Source organism: Chenopodium album, chromosome 25 (genome assembly GCF_948465745.1).
Source record: "Chenopodium album chromosome 25, dcCheAlbu1.1, whole genome shotgun sequence".
Classification (NCBI taxonomy): domain Eukaryota; kingdom Viridiplantae; phylum Streptophyta; class Magnoliopsida; order Caryophyllales; family Amaranthaceae; genus Chenopodium; species Chenopodium album.
Genome location: NC_137858.1, coordinates 27,998,610 through 28,016,425, shown reverse-complemented (window position 1 = coordinate 28,016,425; position 17,816 = coordinate 27,998,610). Strand labels below are relative to the sequence as shown.

General features: G+C 37.9%; 1 protein-coding gene across 1 annotated transcript; it reads left to right on the top strand.

The window, feature by feature from the left end:
• The first annotated feature begins 358 nt into the window (after positions 1-358).
• LOC145614590 (uncharacterized) lies at positions 359-8,479 on the top strand. Its single transcript, XM_081669649.1, has 5 exons — positions 359-811; positions 1,247-1,374; positions 1,457-1,569; positions 7,141-7,326; positions 8,336-8,479. The coding sequence occupies exons 1-5, from the start codon at positions 468-470 to the stop codon at positions 8,363-8,365; spliced, it is 801 nt and encodes a 266-aa protein (XP_081525775.1). The 5' UTR covers positions 359-467; the 3' UTR covers positions 8,366-8,479.
• Positions 8,480-17,816: the final 9,337 nt, after the last annotated feature.

Here is a 17,816-nt window from a genome sequence, read left to right as displayed (position 1 = left end):
TTTAGGAGAACGAGGCAAAGGTTGGATTATTCTTGTGAAAATTTCCTTTAGATTCTTGCTATTGAACTGAAATTATTTTTACTTAACTGAAATTATTTTTACTTAACTTAGATTATTTTTGCTGAACTTAAATTAATTTTATTGAACTGAAATTATTTTCATTAAATTGATTTTTTTTTTATTGAATATCTATTATATTTTTTCTTTACATTTACTGATTTTTAATGAATTGAAATTATTTTTCCTGAATTGAACTTATTTTTCCTGAATTGAAATTATATTATTTAACGTGGAGTGAACCTGGCTTTTAACCCGTATGCGGTGCAAAGCACGGTGCTGGGCGCAGGATTACCCCTTGATTATTGCCATATGTAATCCAATTCCCAACCGCTAAATCCTCTTCTCCAACTCCAATTTTGAAAAACACAAGGTGAGCTTCAACCTTGAAAAGAAGCTGGAAAACCAAAATGCTGGTACTTAGCCAAGCACCGGCCTCCCTTCCCAACAGTAGCAGCAGATGCTGCAGCTGCTGCACTTCATCATCTTCTGTTACCTCTAAACACACTCTCAAATTTTCCCACATTAATCCAACTGCAACCCTTTTCTCTAAACGCACTCTCAAATCAAATTCAATCAAACACACCCTTCGATTTCCTCGTTTTGTTGCCAAATCATCCGATTCATCTTCTCCTGTTACCAAGCAATCCCTTCCTGATAACGACACCGTTTTTGTTGGCCCTGATTCTGTTCCTCTTGAAGGTGTTATTCAATTTGATAAGCCTTCTTCTTCTTCCCGCTTTCAAAAATGGGGGTAATTCATTTATTTACTTACTTTTTTGGTTTAATTTTTTGTGGGGTTTTTTGTTAATGGCAGAATTCATACTGGGTTTCTCTTCTTATAGAATATGTTGCAGTATTGTATTATTATAATTTGATAATCCTTCATCTTCTTCCCCTTTCAAAAATGGGGGTAATTCATTTGGTTATTTACTTTTTTTATTTTAAATTTTGGTGGGGTTTTTTTTGCTAATGGCAGAATTCGTACTGGGTTCCTCTTCATATTGAATTTGTTGCAGCATTGTCTTATTATAATTTGATTGTTTTTTATTGATTTAATTGAGAAAATTTCAGCAATTTTTATTTTATCATGTTTTTATTATGCCTTTTAAACCTTTAATGTGTATTGAATATGTTGCGAAAATCAGCATTATTTTTTATTTTTTAATTTGTGCTGTATTATATTCAGGAAAGTTGCGTTATTAGCTGGTGGGGATGTATTGGCAATACTCTTGTTTGCTGCAATTGGAAGGTTTAGCCATGGATTCCCTGTTTTCGAGGCTGAAACATTGCGCACTGCTGACCCTTTTATTGCTGGTTTGTAAAATTTTGAATAACATTTGTCATTTGAAGTGTTTAGATAATTTGGTTTTAACTAGAGTGTTTATATGTGATGTAGGATGGTTTCTAAGTGCATACTTCCTTGGAGGGTACAGTGAGGATGGTCGAGGGATGAATGGTTTGAATAAGGCAGTTGCTGCTGCTGCCAAGTCTTGGGCCGTAGGTATACCGGTAAGTCTGATTTTTACCTTTATACTTTCTTCTGCTTCATACTGCTGATATGAAACATTTTAGCTCTTTGGAAGGTGATATTAGTCATTTTAGTGTTATCAAATCTTGTTGTAGTGTAATGTTTAGATAGTTGCTTGTTCATAATTTAGTTTTTTTTTTTTTTTTTTTTTTTTTTTTTTTCTTTTCTTCTCATAATTTAGTTAAATGCATGCAAATTCGCAGTAAAAATTTATATCATTTTGTCTTTCATTTAACTATACAAATCTATTGTCCTTGTCCCCTCTTTTATGATGAAATTTTATTGAGTATGTTTCAGAGCTCCATGTTTTGATGATATCTTATATTTATTGAAAGTTGAATTTTTTCACACGATTTATTCACAAATTTGTGAACTCTCACAATAGAATTTAGCATATAATAACACTTAACGGATTTATGTTGGCCTTCATATGTGACAAAAGATTACCAATTGAATAACATAGAAAATCATCTTCAGTCACATATTCATGGATATTTATTAATTAGTCTCACATATTTTGAAAATCATTACTATATCAGAGTGATGCGAAAATCTACATTTGATTTTCATTAAATTTATAGCAACATCAGTCCTACGGTGAATCTTTCAAGAGTTATTCTTAAGATGTGACTGCTAGAGATTGTCACTTGCATATTTTATGTGAATACTACCTTCGTTAAAAATTATGTGCAACTTTGGGGTCTTGCACACACTTTAAGTCAAAAAACCTTTAATGTTGTTTAAGAAAGTGAAAGGTATGTCATTAATAATTAATCAAATCCAAATCCTCGCTTAAAAGAAAACAAAACAAAACTGTACCACCACCTTCACCACCCACCTAGCCAAGCCATCGAACCTCTGCCTTCACACCTGTCCACCTTGCCAAGGTACCCCACCTTTCCTACCCAACCAAGTTTTTATTTAGATAAAATACTACCTTGGGGGGGGGGGTAAATTGAAGTATGGAGCTTGCTTGTCACTTTTTGCGAAATTAAAAGAAACTTAACGCAAATAGAGAAATTGTGCAAGAGAGGTTTTACGAGGAAAACTTTCTAGGCCAAATAGGAAGTGAAAAGCCTCGACCCCAAGGGATTTTGACTCAAAACATTCCACTAAAATAGGCCAACGTTACATCTTGTACGGAACTAGAGCCTAACGAATTCCTCAATGAACTCATATTCCCAACAACTATTCCTTTTAATAGTTGCAGCTCGAGATTTTCCCTTAAAGATCTCTCTTCTTACTCAAGACTTCACTCAAAGTCTTACTCTTTCTCTTCTCTCAAGCTTCACTCAAAGCTTTTATTCTTTTTCTCTTAAGCTTCATTCAAAGCTTTCTCTTTCTCTCAAGCTTCATTGTTCTTCATTGTTCAACCAAAATTAACCACCCATCTTATATCTCTTGATTAATAATCATAATAATCACATTAAATCGTTTCGTTTACAACGTGTTTCTTCTAATAATCGCTTCTCATATGTCATAGAATTTTTTTATTTTTTTTTTTATTTTTTTTTTATTTTTTATTTTATATTTTTTTTTGCAATAAGGGTTCCAATTCGACACAACAAGTATATGAATTCTTAGTTGACAAAAACAAAGATAAATCCATCGTTATACCTATCGACTAACATTATAGGTCAACAATCGTGGATTTATCTTTGTTTTTGTCAATCTAAGAATTCTTATACTTGTTAAGTAATCGAATAGGAACTCTTATTTCAAAAAGTTTCAAAAACTCAAAAAACCATTAGATTTATGACAGATGAGCAGTGATTGATAGAAGAAACACACTGTAAACGAAACGAATTAATGTGTATCATGATTAATGATCGCGGATTTATAATTTTGGTTGAGAAATGATGCACATCATGAACAATATGTAATTTTGAATTTTGTTTTATTGTTTAATTTGATTAATAATAAATAAAAGAATTCAAAGTACTGTAAAATAATTTTCTGGAAATTAAAAATATATTTAAAATAATTAAAAATGATTTTTAATTAAAATTACTAATTAAAAGTAAATCAAAAAACAAATAATCTCAGCCGTCCATTTTGAAAATTGTGGTAGTCAAAACACATATGACTACATTAGAATCATTCCAAAAACCCCCATAAATACAAAGACCCAAACCTACCGTATGAACCATGGAACCACCCCCACCCTCTCCGAAACACCCTTCCAACCCATCACCACTCTCATAATTCAAACCCACAAATTGATAGAAGCCACCACGAAAAATTAGCCGTATACTATTGTCGGGTTCAATTACATGAAAGTTGAAGAGAGAGAATGAAGATCTTAAAGAAGATGAAGAGAGATAAAGGGATAAAAAATTTGGGGAAGATGAAGATAAAGTATGGTTTGTTGAATCGGGAAAATGAAGAAAGATAAATCACATTGGGTTAGTTAATTGGTGGAAGAATATTAAATAAATAAGTCAGGTTATTCACTTAATTAAATCTGATTTAGTAGACATATTAAATATGTAGGAGTTACACAATTTACGAATTGAACTCAAATAATAATAAGGATAACATGGAGGTATAAAACTAGGTTATAACCCTGTATAAATAATACACTTCTCTTTGATATATATTCTTCACATATAAAACTTCAAATTCTTATATCTCTTATTCTTTTTTCTTACTTCACATATTTCAATGATATTAAACACAACATATAACTTCTATTTCACAAAAGATATAGAGGATGAAAATTGTTCTCATCATCAATCTCATACTAATTTAATCAAATTCTAACCTTAGCAATCTAATAATAGTTATTCCCTAATTAATTTAAAGTTTATGGTTTTCAATACGCCCCCTTAAACTTTAATTTTCATTCCTAGTAATTGTTTGCTTAATCAGTGAAGCTGATTCAAAATTTGCACTAATACGCATTACTATGTGAATAGAAACATGTAATTTCTTTTGTAAAAATAGGTGTTGTAAAAATAATTACATGTATAAGGTCAAAAGTGGTTCACCGTATATTTGGCTAAACTTTTGACCTTTTATTGACCTTGTCCAATAAAGACCATGTTTATTAAATGCCCCATCTAATATAAACCTTTTCACCTTGACCAAAACCCTAGATCATTTGGCATAGCCTAGTCTTTCCATCCAATACTTCTCTCCCTTATTTCTTCTAATATATACGAGGATAAAAGGATCCCTTAATGATGCAAAATGTAAAAACATTCATATTCACATGTATTGTATAAATATAATTACATTTATAGTTTCATATTCAGTATTCACGTGTAATTACTTTTGTCTTTCTCCTCTATTCTTTTTCCGTGCTTATTTCATGCATGTCCATTCACAACCCACTATTGAACTTGAAGCGCCCGACTTACTTTGGCCCAATATACAATGACCCTTTTTTGACCCAACTTGCCTAATAGTTAGGTCTAGATGGAAGAAGTTTAGGGAATGTGTGCGTTAGGAATAAGGAAAGGAGCCTAATAAGTGCCGTTTGGTTCACATGGGGTAAAGGAATGGAATCAAGAAAGGGATAGAGAGGGAAGGAAAGCAGCACCCTTTGATATTACATGTTGTTTGGATGATATCTTTCTGGGCATAATCCATGTCCTAAGCCCAATGTGACTCAAATGACAAAAATAACCTTCCATAATCCAGCTCACCATCCTTAATCATCGATTAATCATACTGAGCTCACCCTTATTTGTCTAATTAGTTACATCTTTGCCACAAAGTACAATCTATAAATAGCAGCCAATGATTAATGATGGGGAACTATTTCTAATCTTTCATTCTCTCTCGACTTTCTCTCTCTAGAAAGACCATTCACCGACTTAGAGTGTCATAAGGACATTCCCGGGTCGACACTTACCTTCTATTTCTTGCATGCGTAGCTCAAGTACATTTGGACATTAGACATTTGACAAACCCGAAATACCCTTGCATACTGAGGAGTAATGTTTTGAATCAATATTATTACCTCCTCTTCTCACCCGTTCTCCTTTACTTCCTCCACCACCACCCTTAGGCGTCTTGCAGCCCTCCACGTTGGCACCACCACCCCTTTCCCTCCCCTCTACACCGCGACTGCCAGCACCTTCTTCAACCTTGTTGTCCCTCCATGTTTTACTGCATTCTCTCTCTTATTATTTAATCTCCATTGTTGGTCATGTTTAAGGTTTGAAAGGTCAAATTTGAATATTAACTTCAAATCTGAACCTTTCATGGTTGAATGTGACTATTTAAAGCTACAATTGATGATAAAATAAGGTTTTTTTTTTTTCTCTTAATTTTTTCACCAAATATTTAAGGTTGAGTTTTGGGTGGTTGTTGATGATTGTTAAGCTGGTAAAGTTTAGTTTTCAAGGTGGTAAGGGCTATTTTCGGGGTGGTTGGGGGCTTTCCGGGTTGGTGGGGGAGTTTCAAGCTAGGTGATGGTGGTATTTAGGGTAAGTGATGGTGGTTTTGGGGTGCAAAACGGTGGTTTAGAGGTGGGTGGTGGTGATTTCAAGCGGATTGAGTTGGTTGGGGATGGGTGAGGGAAGTTTCGGGGTGGGTTGAGGTGCTATGGTGGTGGGGCAGTGGGGCTTTCTGGTGGAGAGGTGGTGGATTGGTGGGTGGTGCACCGTACTAATGGGTTGGGGTGTAGCAGTGGTGGGGCGGTGGCGGTGAGGAAGGTAGCGGTGCTGATTGAGCATCAGGTGTTGGTGGCTTAGAGAAAGGGAATACAGATTCTGCAACATATCCTTAGGTTTTCATCAATACTCATTCATGAGGTGCCTGTATTCTGTTCTATTAGCAATGCATGTAAAAGTTCTATTTGCTTTAAAGTAAGATGATCAGCTTTATATTGGTTCCTGTAATCTTTCGATGCATTCCTTGGAACATTTCATTGGTGCCACCAATTTTACAGAGATACTTCAGAAGTATTGGGACTGTTTAGCAGTATCCAGCATGGATCTAGAAAGCTTTCTACATTTTCCAATTATTTTTTAAGCACCATATAATTATATTGGATTTGTGTCAGACATTGATATGGTAAGGTTATTATTGAGTCTGACTGTCTGAGTAATAGGAGGTGTTAGTACCACCCATAGCTTATGGTTTTTGCTCAGTTTGTTCATCGCAGTATTGAATATTGATGCTAATTTTTGTTCATTTGTTAGCAGTTGCTTTAATGTTGAAGTCATATTGAAATCAACATGCAACATTTTACAGTAGTTATCACCACCCCTCCTGCTGTTTCACCATGAATCCCTTACATCTTCAATTTATTTAGTCCTTCTTGAAGCAGGCAGTAAAATTAATACAAAATACTAAAAAAGGGGAGAGTTGGCTGAAGAAGGATTTTGGAGACTGCTAAAGTGCTGTAATTGACCTGGAGAATCATAGTTGGAAAGTGTAGCTAGAATTTAAAGATGCATGTTCATGTTTTCTCTAGAGTTCTAGTATTTTGAATGTATTAATTTATTACATTTAAGTAATTAAGTTTTTAATCATTGAGTATTATGGATTTACTCTACACTCTCTGCTTCTCATTGCTTTTTTCTTTTTACCCTTGGCAGATGGGATTGGGTATACGCGCATTAACTTCATCACATTTTCCTCCCACCAATTTTATTTTGGTGACTCTAGGAAGTACTGCAGTTCTGCTAATTGGTTGGAGGACACTCTTGTTCCAGATTCTTCCTAGTGGCAAGAACAAGAAAGATGATATGTACAGACGTGGAAGTCCATTCGAACTGTTTGAGGTATGAAACACTTCCCGTACATAAACTTTGTTAGCTATTTCAAATGGAAAAATATGTCACTATCATGTTAAGTTTCATGTATCTTCTGAACAGACATTAGTTTTAATTAACACCTTGTTGAGCTCTTAAATATTTGATAAACATGATAAGTTACTCCAATAAATTGAGTAGCCAGTAGTGTAAAAGTCCTTGAGCATTAATTTCAACGAAAATTTCTGTACTAAAGCATGTTAAACTGCTAATGATTACCTGATTGGGCACTTGGGCTATGTGGCTAATAGTCATAACTCATAAAGTTCAGGTGGTGATTTATGTTTTCTCACTTTAAAGTTGGAAGCAAAGAGGTTGGTTTGGTTACATATTGTTGTAGTGATTGCTTTTTATTCATTATAAGGGGTGTCTTTGCTTGTTTTACGATTTACATTAAAGGCGATCAAAGACACTGGTTGTTGGCTTGTTGCACACAGCCCGTCTCTTAACTAGTATAAATCAATCGATTTTAAACCTCGGTTTTTAGCCTACAAGGCCCTACATGACCAATATGGTGGCAATATCACTACTTCAGGTAGTGGCTTTAGCAAGGGTAAAATCGCTATTTTGGATAACAATTGAAATCTATGCCCTTATCTTTCATGGATGGTAAATAGGAGAATATGTTTTATTCCAAAGCTTAAAGGAGCAAGCTTTTTTTTTTTGCATCGCTCAAGTAAAGTTGATTGAGGAAACAGCAATTTTTATGTCGTTTTTGTTACGAACTGTAGCATAACTTCTCTATTGTTTAGGGGTGGTATGTTGTATATACTCCATACTAGTTTGTTATTAGTATATACTACCTTCGTTTCTTATTTTGAGCAACAAAATCCCTTGCACGTTTCCCAAGATAAAAACTTTTAAACAGTGTTAAATTAAAATAAGAGCAATTAAATAATTCCCATGTATTTTTTCTATTTTTTATTCTGGGGCCTATATAATGCTACTAATACGAAGTAAGTGATGTTTTGTGCTGCAGCTGCTTACTTCTCTGGTTAGGAGGTGGTGAAAAGTGGCTACATGCCTGACATTTGAGTATATTTCTTTGTAAATTCAGTTCACTACATAGTTGTATTTTCATCTTTAAGATGCTAATTTATTTTTAAATGATTGACTTTATCAATGATGCGCATTCATCTTTATTTAGTTGACACACTTTTCGTATAAAGCAAAATAATTTGTGTTCACTATGTTTGGATGACAATAGTGAAGGGAAAGGAAGGGGAAGGAAAAAGGGGGAAGGGAAAGGAAGGTGAGGGGAGGGAGAGAGTAATCTTCCATTTTCCCATCCAAATCTCTCCAAAAATGGAGGAATTTGGTTAATTAAATTGGAAAGGAAAATGAGTCCTATTTCTTTTCTCTTTCCTTACCCTATCTCTTCTCTAAATGAGAGTATATCCGTCACTTTTCCCCTACCTAATTTCTCCACAATTTCTATCCAAACATAGTGTGAATATGAAAGTATGCAATTCTTTAGACACGGAAGTTTTTTTATTCTAATTAGATAAACTACATTAATGATCATCAAGTAACAACATTAATAACCTATGCTTTTCTTACATTAAAAGAAATTATTCAGAAATTCGGTTTATTTATGTTAAATTCATCGATTTTGCATTTAAATTGTCTCTTCTAAATAATTTCACATCTCCTTATGAATATCCAAAATACCTCAAATTTGGGATATGTCTTTGCTGGCAGCAAAATCTCTTTAAGTGAGAGAATTGTGAAAATGCATGGTCATGCTAAAATAGATTATAGTTTAATCATTTGTACTTGACAATTGAACTTACATTTTTAACAAACACTTCTAAATGTAATAAGGATGAAGAAGAATCTTACTATATGTTTAAGAAGAGACAAAGTGACATAGGCATAGGCAATACACACACTTTTCAAGATAGAAAAAGTGGGATACTGAAGGAATAGTGTTGTTCGACCAAGTGTACTATTTCAATAGATGGTTTAGGGGAAATGATTTTGGCACACCCCCAATTGATTTTGGCACACCCTTATGTGAGAGCACAATTTTCTATGCTCTTCTCACATAGGGGTGTGCCAAAATCAATAAATGGTGTGCCAAAATCAATTTCCATGGTTAGATAAATATGGAGTCTATTATTTAGGAATACTTACTGGAGGTTGCTTCCAATCAGTTTGAATAATCAGTAATTAGTCTCACAACTTCTCACCTATCGATCGTTAATATATATAGTTTAGGTCAAAGCGTTGGACGTAGTTTAGGCACTCCAAGTCCAAACTCATATTGTTAAATGGATTAAAAGATCGCAAAGCGACGACTCAAACGATGGCCCATGGCAATGCTCATGGGCTACCAGAACAACACATGGCCATAAGGCCCAATCAAGGCTAGGCGTGCTAAGGTTGGGCACATGGGTCTAAGGGAGCCAGTTGAGGCAAGGCCTCGCCAACACATGCAAGTTGTTTCGGGGTATTTTGTGATCTCTTCGGACACTGGTCACGTTCTTCAGACAATGAGACTCGGACACCTGCAAAACAACGAATATTATGTTATCGGAATATTCGCCTCCGACGATCAAGTTAGAGATCGGGAAACGGAAAATCTAGAGAGAGAAAGTAGAGAGAAGTTGGAGCTCTTTTAATGCTCTTTTTAATATTATGTCACATCCAGCCCTCCTATCATAAATGATAGGGGTATTTATAGGGGTGGGAGTGTGTGCCCCTTTAGGGTTTGTACCCTAAAATTTTGTGACGTGATTGGCTGCGTAATCAGGGAGCGCCACGTCTCACCTGGGGGTGTCGTTTTGCGGCTTTCAAGGTCATTTCTCAGGATTTGGGCCCTGATGTAATAAAGGCCTTTCTCTTTGCTGATTTCGGGTGCCCCTTTAGGGCACAAGACACGCGTCATCTTCCCATGATGACACGTGTCGCCCTCTGACTGGGCCACGTGTCACTATGGGATTGGACCACGTGTTAGGTAATTTTTACCCTAAACATTTGCCCCTCAGAGGGGGTGGCTCGTACGCTTACTGGCCGCCTCCTCTGATCTTCTACTCGTATTTATGCGCCCGAGTGTACAGGGTTTTCTGGCTGGAAGATGGGACGGACAGGTCATGTCCGCTCATTGAGGGGGCGAACGCCCTGGACCACATATCGTGTCCTATTTGTAAAGGAATTGTCCTCGGACCGTTAAGATCCAAGATGAGGCGGACGAAAATTGTCCGCTCATTGGGGGAATGTACGTCCTGGAGCTCATACCATATTCCGTCCGTCTGGAAGCTTTCTCCACATATCGTCTCATACGATATCAGGAATTTAGTCGGACGGAATTTTCCATCTAGGATTTTGGAGAAAGTTCTGGACACCAAGTCTTTGGGATAGACTTTTGATTCTGTTATTTGGCCGTCTATTTTGACAAGCCATTACTCGTCTGTCTCATTTCTCATCCACGTTGACGGAACCCTAATCCCAACCGTCTGATATTTAGGGTAATTTTTCAAAAGGTTACTCTTTGAATATTTGAGCGGGAGAGATGATTTTACCATTTTGTCCCCATAAATTCGACCTATAAATATGAGGAATTTGCTTCATTTTGGCACTTTACATCCTTGAGAATTCTAGAGAGAAGTCAGAGCTTTTTAGAGAGAGAAAGTTATCTCCCCTGAAACTTCAAGAGCTCCGCCGCATATTTTGAGTTTTTAGGACGTTTTTTGAGTTTTTCGGTCAATCTTCAAGAACTTTTCAAGGTTTTCAACACGTACAGAGGTAGGCCGCTTGTTTCTTTCCCTTGCTCTTTTACTTATCTTTCTTTTTCTTCATTTTAATTCTGGCTCAACACTCGTTCGTCCGCTTACCTCATGAGGCCGACCGTTCGCCTGAGACTGAGAAGTCTAGAGTGGACGGAGAAGAGTTGTCTCCTCCTTGGAGTGGGTCTATGTCTAGTGCGTACGTACTCACTTCCACTTATTCTTCTCTGTCCCTACAGGTGAACATGGCAAGAATTATGCGTACGTGCGAAGTTCACGCTGCCAGAAATACAGACAGTAGTCTGGTTAACCCTAGGGTCCCATATGATCCGAATAGCTCGGACGTGGAGATCGGCTCTACCACGCGTACATCCACCTCCACCGGCACTCATCATTCGGCCGTGGAGGTAACTTCATCTTTCGAAGAACGCCAAAGGGCTCAAGGCGCTTCTTCTACAGTGGGAACGTCCGGGCGAGCTCCGGATCTAAGGTTCCCACATTATGCCAACTTGGTCATGGATGAGGCCGAGTTGCTACTTCATGATGATCATCCTACCCCTTCTGGGGCGGACGCTTCTGGTCCGTCCGTCCCGTTTTCCTCTCAACCCCATCTCCAACATGGCAGGTTGGACAGACCAAGGACTGGAATCTCAATTAGGGAACTGTCCGCCCTACCTATTCGCAGTGCCCCTCCTTCGGAAAATCAGGCGGCCGCTGCGAAAGACAAGGGCAAAAGCCCCTTAATCGCTGAAGAACTTCCCTCATCCAGAAAAAGGCCTAGGGTTATAGGTTCACCAATAATTAATATTCCGGGATAAAACATAACAATCAATAATCAACATTGCACAAATAACATGATTAACAGGCTCTCGCAATTTATTAATCAACATAGATTTAACAGGCTCTCGCAATTTACTAGGTCTAAGTTCCTATTGAAAATAGCCTTTAATATCAAATTAGCATCTGCTCGATTCATCAATTCAATATTGCTAAACATTCACAATAAAATTACATCTGCTCGATTCATAATCTAATTGCAAAGAATTAAAACAATTCAATAAGAAATTATCATGCAATATCAATAATCAATAATAACAAATTATCCCTTCATATTAATTATGGATCCCCATAAACCCTAGAATTAAACTACTCAGACATGATTAAAACTAAACTAAACTAAGCAAAGCAATTAAACAAGTCATAAGGAGTTGAAGGAATAAAAATAATGAAATTAATAAAGTAGAAATCGTACCGAATCAACGGAATTACAAACGGAGTTTAAGAACAAGAGAGTAAAAGTTTAGAGAGAGAAAATCTAAGTAGAGGGAGAAAAATAGTAAGTGTGTAAAAAGGTGCTAAACTTGCTTAATAAAATTACATTTATACTAAGCAAGAAATTCTACGCTAAAACGAACTAAACAAGGGCCTAATTAAGCTCCAGAAACTCGCGCACGGTCGGGCGCCGTACCGCCTGGCCGGGCCCGCCTTTTTGCCTCAAAGCTTCCTCTCGCGCCCGGTCGGGCACGACCACCGGGCGCTATCTGGGTTTCTTCTTTACTCGTCCCGCCCGACCGGGCGCGCCTTTGGGCAAGGCCTCATGGCCTGGGCGGCTTCACTTGGGCACATATCATGGACTTCGATTGGGCCTCGAGTCTTCGGATTTCCTCTTTGGGTCTTTGAAACTTGTCCAAACGCCTCGGGATTTCCAATACCGAGCCCTTAATCACCGATTTGATTACTCTAACCGGCCTTGGGCTTCAATAAATGGTCGTGCTCCTCCAATGCTTGTAGTCGATTCTCGAAAATCCAGGAAAATGCTCCAAAAGTGCAATTTCCTGCAAAACTCAACCAAAACTACAAAAACACTAGAAAACACCAATTAGTAATAAAAGTGGCTCGAAAGAGCCAAAAACACTACTAATTATGACCAAGGGACGGAGGTAAATCACTATATAAAATAGACATATCAAACTCCCCCAAGCCAAACCTTTGCTTGTCCCTAAGCAAAGAGCTCATCAATGAACATATAAAAGATGCCTCACCCCAATAATCAAATCAAGCACAAACGATTCAAGGCAAATCTAATGAACATGCTTCAACATCAATCAATCTCATTCATCCAATCACCCTTCCTCCCCAACAATTGTCAAACAGAGCAAACCACATGAGCATATAGAATTCAAGACTAGTGCTCACACACTCAACTCTCATTTATGTGGCGAGTAAAAGATGTACACGATCGCTCTCCATCCCAACCACTTTATGTGAACAATGCCCTCCCAAACTCACAACACTCGTGTGTTTAAAAAGACATACACTCAACCTAATAGTCGACTCAGAATATGTCAAGTCATAACTTGCATTGATAAGCAACATTTTCACATCTACACAACTCTATGCACAAGGTCGGAAGGTCTTTAAAGCTTGTAATGTAAGGCTAGGGTAAAGGGTAGGATAAGTGTGGGGAAATGTGAGAAAAAAGCTATGCATTGAGGGAACCAAATCCTAATAAACCCATGATCAAAAATAAATAATGATCAACCATCTCCAACACAACCAACTCTAACAAAAATCCACCAAATACAACTCCAAACAATATAAACAATCCCAACACTTACAATTTCACTCATAAAAATATGATAATATGGAACTAGAGTGAATAACAAACTTTGAACTCATTGTTTTTTTTTTTTTTTCTTTTCAAACTTGAATTTTTTTTTTTTTTTTTTTTTTTTTTTTTTTTTTTTTTTTTTTTTTCTTGAGCAACCTTCATATAGATACTTTGAACATATAACAATTTTTTTCTTTTTGCTCTCTTTTTTTTTCTTTTTTTTTCTTTAGTAGTTCACTTTCTTTTCTTTTTTCAACATATTTCGCACTTTTTTTCCTTTGAACTTCTTCTTTTCTTTTTTTTTTCATCACACTTTTATTTTTCCAAAGATATTCAACTTTTAAACTCATCAAAACAAAAATATGATCAAGAACAAATTACTTCTCAAAACCCGCCCAAAATTATGCAAATAATGTGCACACTACAAACTCCCTCACCTCACTCACTAATAGCTCCCCAAGCCAAGCTTGGGACTAGTAACCAATGGGGCTAAATAAGGCTTGTAATGTGGTTTAATAAACAATAAAAGGGCACAAGCAACAACATGGGTAGCAAGAAGAGAACAAATGTATCTAAATAAATCTGAAGGCTACTTAAAAGAATGAACGCCTTCGTCCTCCTCATATGCATAATATTGAGCTATGAAACATTACTCATAGTTCCAAACCAATACTCAAATTCATTGACATACCAGGAACTAACACACATTCCTAACCAAATCAATTAGTCAAGCACTATATTCACAAGTAGTTGGACAAAATTGACGCATGTTTAGGAATCCAAGCAATTAAACTTCAAATCATGACCAACAAATCCACAATGCTCATCATCAATAACCAAGAATCAAAACAAAATTTTCAAGTATGGGGCACAGGGAAGCATGATTTACAATTCATTGGAACGTATTTTTGGATTTTTTTTTTTTAATTTTTCATTTTTTTTTTTGTGTTTTTCATATAGAAAAGCAATCAAAGCTATACTAGAAAGCAATAAATCTAAACTAAGAAAACACACCAAAAATAAGAGAAGAAGAAATATATACCGAATCCAAAAATCTCCCCCAAGCCAGAATCAGACAATGTCCTCATTGGCCCGAGAGCTAGCTCAGCATGGCTAATCCTCCTCATCCTGGTCCATCCGTGTGGAACTCCCTCCTCCGCTACTACCTGCACCATCTACACCAAAAGAGCTACCACTAAAATAGTTAGCGTGATAACTCACCCCCGCTGGTCCCTAAAAAGGAATGTCCTGGCCGTACCCATGGAAAAAGGAATAGTTAGTGTAAATGCCATGGGCAGTGGGATCCATGTCGTATCCCTGGGGTGGAGGCTGGAACCAGTTAGGGTAAATAGCATCGTCGGGAATGTTGCCCCGACGAGCATAGTCATCATAAATAGGGTAGAGCCCTCTACCCCGGTTCCTCTCTAGGTAGCCCAACATATGGTCAATTGACCCTATCATCCTCCTCATGTCAGTATAAAAGTGCTCGATATGTCCTAGGGCCTGACCTATACTCTGAAGTTCCCAAACAGGGTCAGAGTCGGCATGGAGAACTGAGTGAGACATTCGGGGTGGTGATGGTGGAATCTCTAAAGGCTAAGTCACAAGTGGAGGCTGTGGAGGTGCATTCCCACGGGCGTGGGCAACTAAAAGGGTGTAGGTGTAAGAATCCTGCCGGGGGGAAAGCGGTCAAGTCAGGGTTAGGTAGGGGAAAGATGGGCAATGGGTGCTCGTTCCCTACCTTGATACACCAATGTGTAACCTGGTGACCATCTACCCTCTACCATCCCAGCTCCTCTAGGTACCTAGCGGTCATTTAGGTATCAGGTCCACGGTTAGTCATACGGTGGGGTCTGGTCTCTACCAAGCCCGCTTTCTTGATGGCTATCCTAGTGATAAGACCACCTAGATGGATGGGAGTAGTAACGGTGTTGCTGGCGGTGGCATGTCTACTAAGGTGGCGAATGATATACCTAGCTATGTTCAACTTCCCGAACCCATACACATAATGGCCAATCACAATAAGTTCGTTGGTCTAACAGTTATGGGGTTCGTTTCTACCTAGGAAACACACACGACAAATCTTTGCCACATTTTTGGGACGGGGTGATGGATCGGTTTGGCACTAGCATATTGTGCATTCACATTAGGCATTCCAGTTAAAACATGATACACATCTTCCATTTTATAATCAGCATGCCGTTGTCGATCCAATTCATGTTCCAATTCAAACAATTTACAAAATTCCACAAAAGACAAAGTAATATTCCTATTATTTAATCTAAAAATCAATTTTGGTCCACTTTTATGGTTTTTGAACAATTAAAGACGACAAAAATTCACAAGTTAATTCACGATATGTGGCATAATGCATTTCATTAAATTTACGTATACCAATATCATTCATAAATCGCCTAACAAAATAAAAAATACCAATAGATTCAAGAGTGGGGCGGTGTTACCACCGTGAAGGAATTACCTCACGCCCGTAGAGAACCTCAAGCTTTTCCCGTTGCTCCGGTGTGGTGATCTTGATCGTTGGCCATTGCGGGAGCTGCAAAGCCGGATCATACTGCTGAGAAGAGCTCGAACTACCTCCTAGCAACGTCCTAGCCCTCTTTGCCGCCATTTTTTATAGTGGGTTAAAAATTGATTTGAGTGGAATTTGAAAATTTTTGTATAGGAATGTAGAGGATGAGGAGAGGAGAAGAAATATGTAAAATTTTTTGGATTTGGTTAAGAGATGGAGGAGAGATCTTAGAGAGAAGGTAGAGAAAATAAGAATTTTAGAGTGAGAAACTATGGAGGAAAGGAAAGAAAGAAAGAAGGAAGGAGGAAGAAGAAAGAAGAAAGAAGAAGAAAAGAAGACGGGTGGGGGGTCCGTGATGTGGCGCCCAGTCGGGCGCCCTTTCGCCCGACCGGGCGATCTGGCCCTCTCATCCTCCCTCTTCTCACACCCGATCGGGCGCCACACCGCCCGGTCGGGCGATGCAACTTTATTAATTCTTCTTCACTCTCGCGCCCGATTGGGCGCCTCACCGCCCGGTCGGGCGGAAATAAAGTCCGTACACGTCAAGTCTCGCGCCCGGTCGGGCGGAAATTAACCTTTTCCAACCCCTGCTCTCGCCCCCGGTCGGGCGGTCACTCGCCCGGTCGGGCCCGAGAGCAATATGGACGTTTCCTTTTTCTTCAAATTTTGGCTAACTCTTTTCCTCAAATCTATACCAAAAACTCATAAAACTTATTAAATTCCTCCTCTCTCCTTTCATTAGAAAAAGAAGAACATAAAAACTCAAAAACAAGAAAAATACGGGTTGCCTCCCGCAAAGAGCTGGTTCATCTAGATCCCGCACGACCCTCTCAGCATAATGTAGCTCAGGATGGAAGTGGGGTTAGGAGGGTTTCCTCCACATCTCTAATAGTAGCGCCCTCATGATACACCTTCAATCATTGGCCATTTACCTTAAACTCTTCACCTTTATCATTGACCAACTCTACCGAACCAAATTTGTTCACCCTTGTGACAGTGAAGGGACCGGACCACCTAGACTTCAACTTTCCTGGAAAAATCTTTAATCTAGAATTGAAGCGTAGAACCTTATCACCCAGTGCAAACTCTCTTGGTAGAATCCTCTTGTCATGCCACTTCTTGGTCTTCTCCTTGTAGATTCGCGCACTATCATATGTCGACAATCCAAACTCATCCAACTTATTGAGTTGGAGAAGTCTTTTCTTATCCGCTACCATAGAATCCATATTAAGCTCCTTGATTGCCTAAAAAGCTTTGTACTCCAACTCCACGGGAAGATGACATGCCTTACCATATACTAATCTATAAGGCAAAGTGCCAATTGGTGTCTTAAATGCCGTTTGGTATGCCCAAAGTGTGTCATCAAGCTTCATACTCCAATCTTTCCTTGACTTGGCTACTACCTTTTCAAGAATCGCCTTGATTTCCCTATAAAGACCTCAACTTGACCACTAGTTTGAGGGTGGTAACTAAGCCCGGTTTTATGATATACACCATACTTCTTTAGGAGGTTATCCAATTGTCTTTCATGGAAGTGAGTACCTCCATCACTAATTATAGCCCATGGAACACCAAACCTCGGAAATATGGT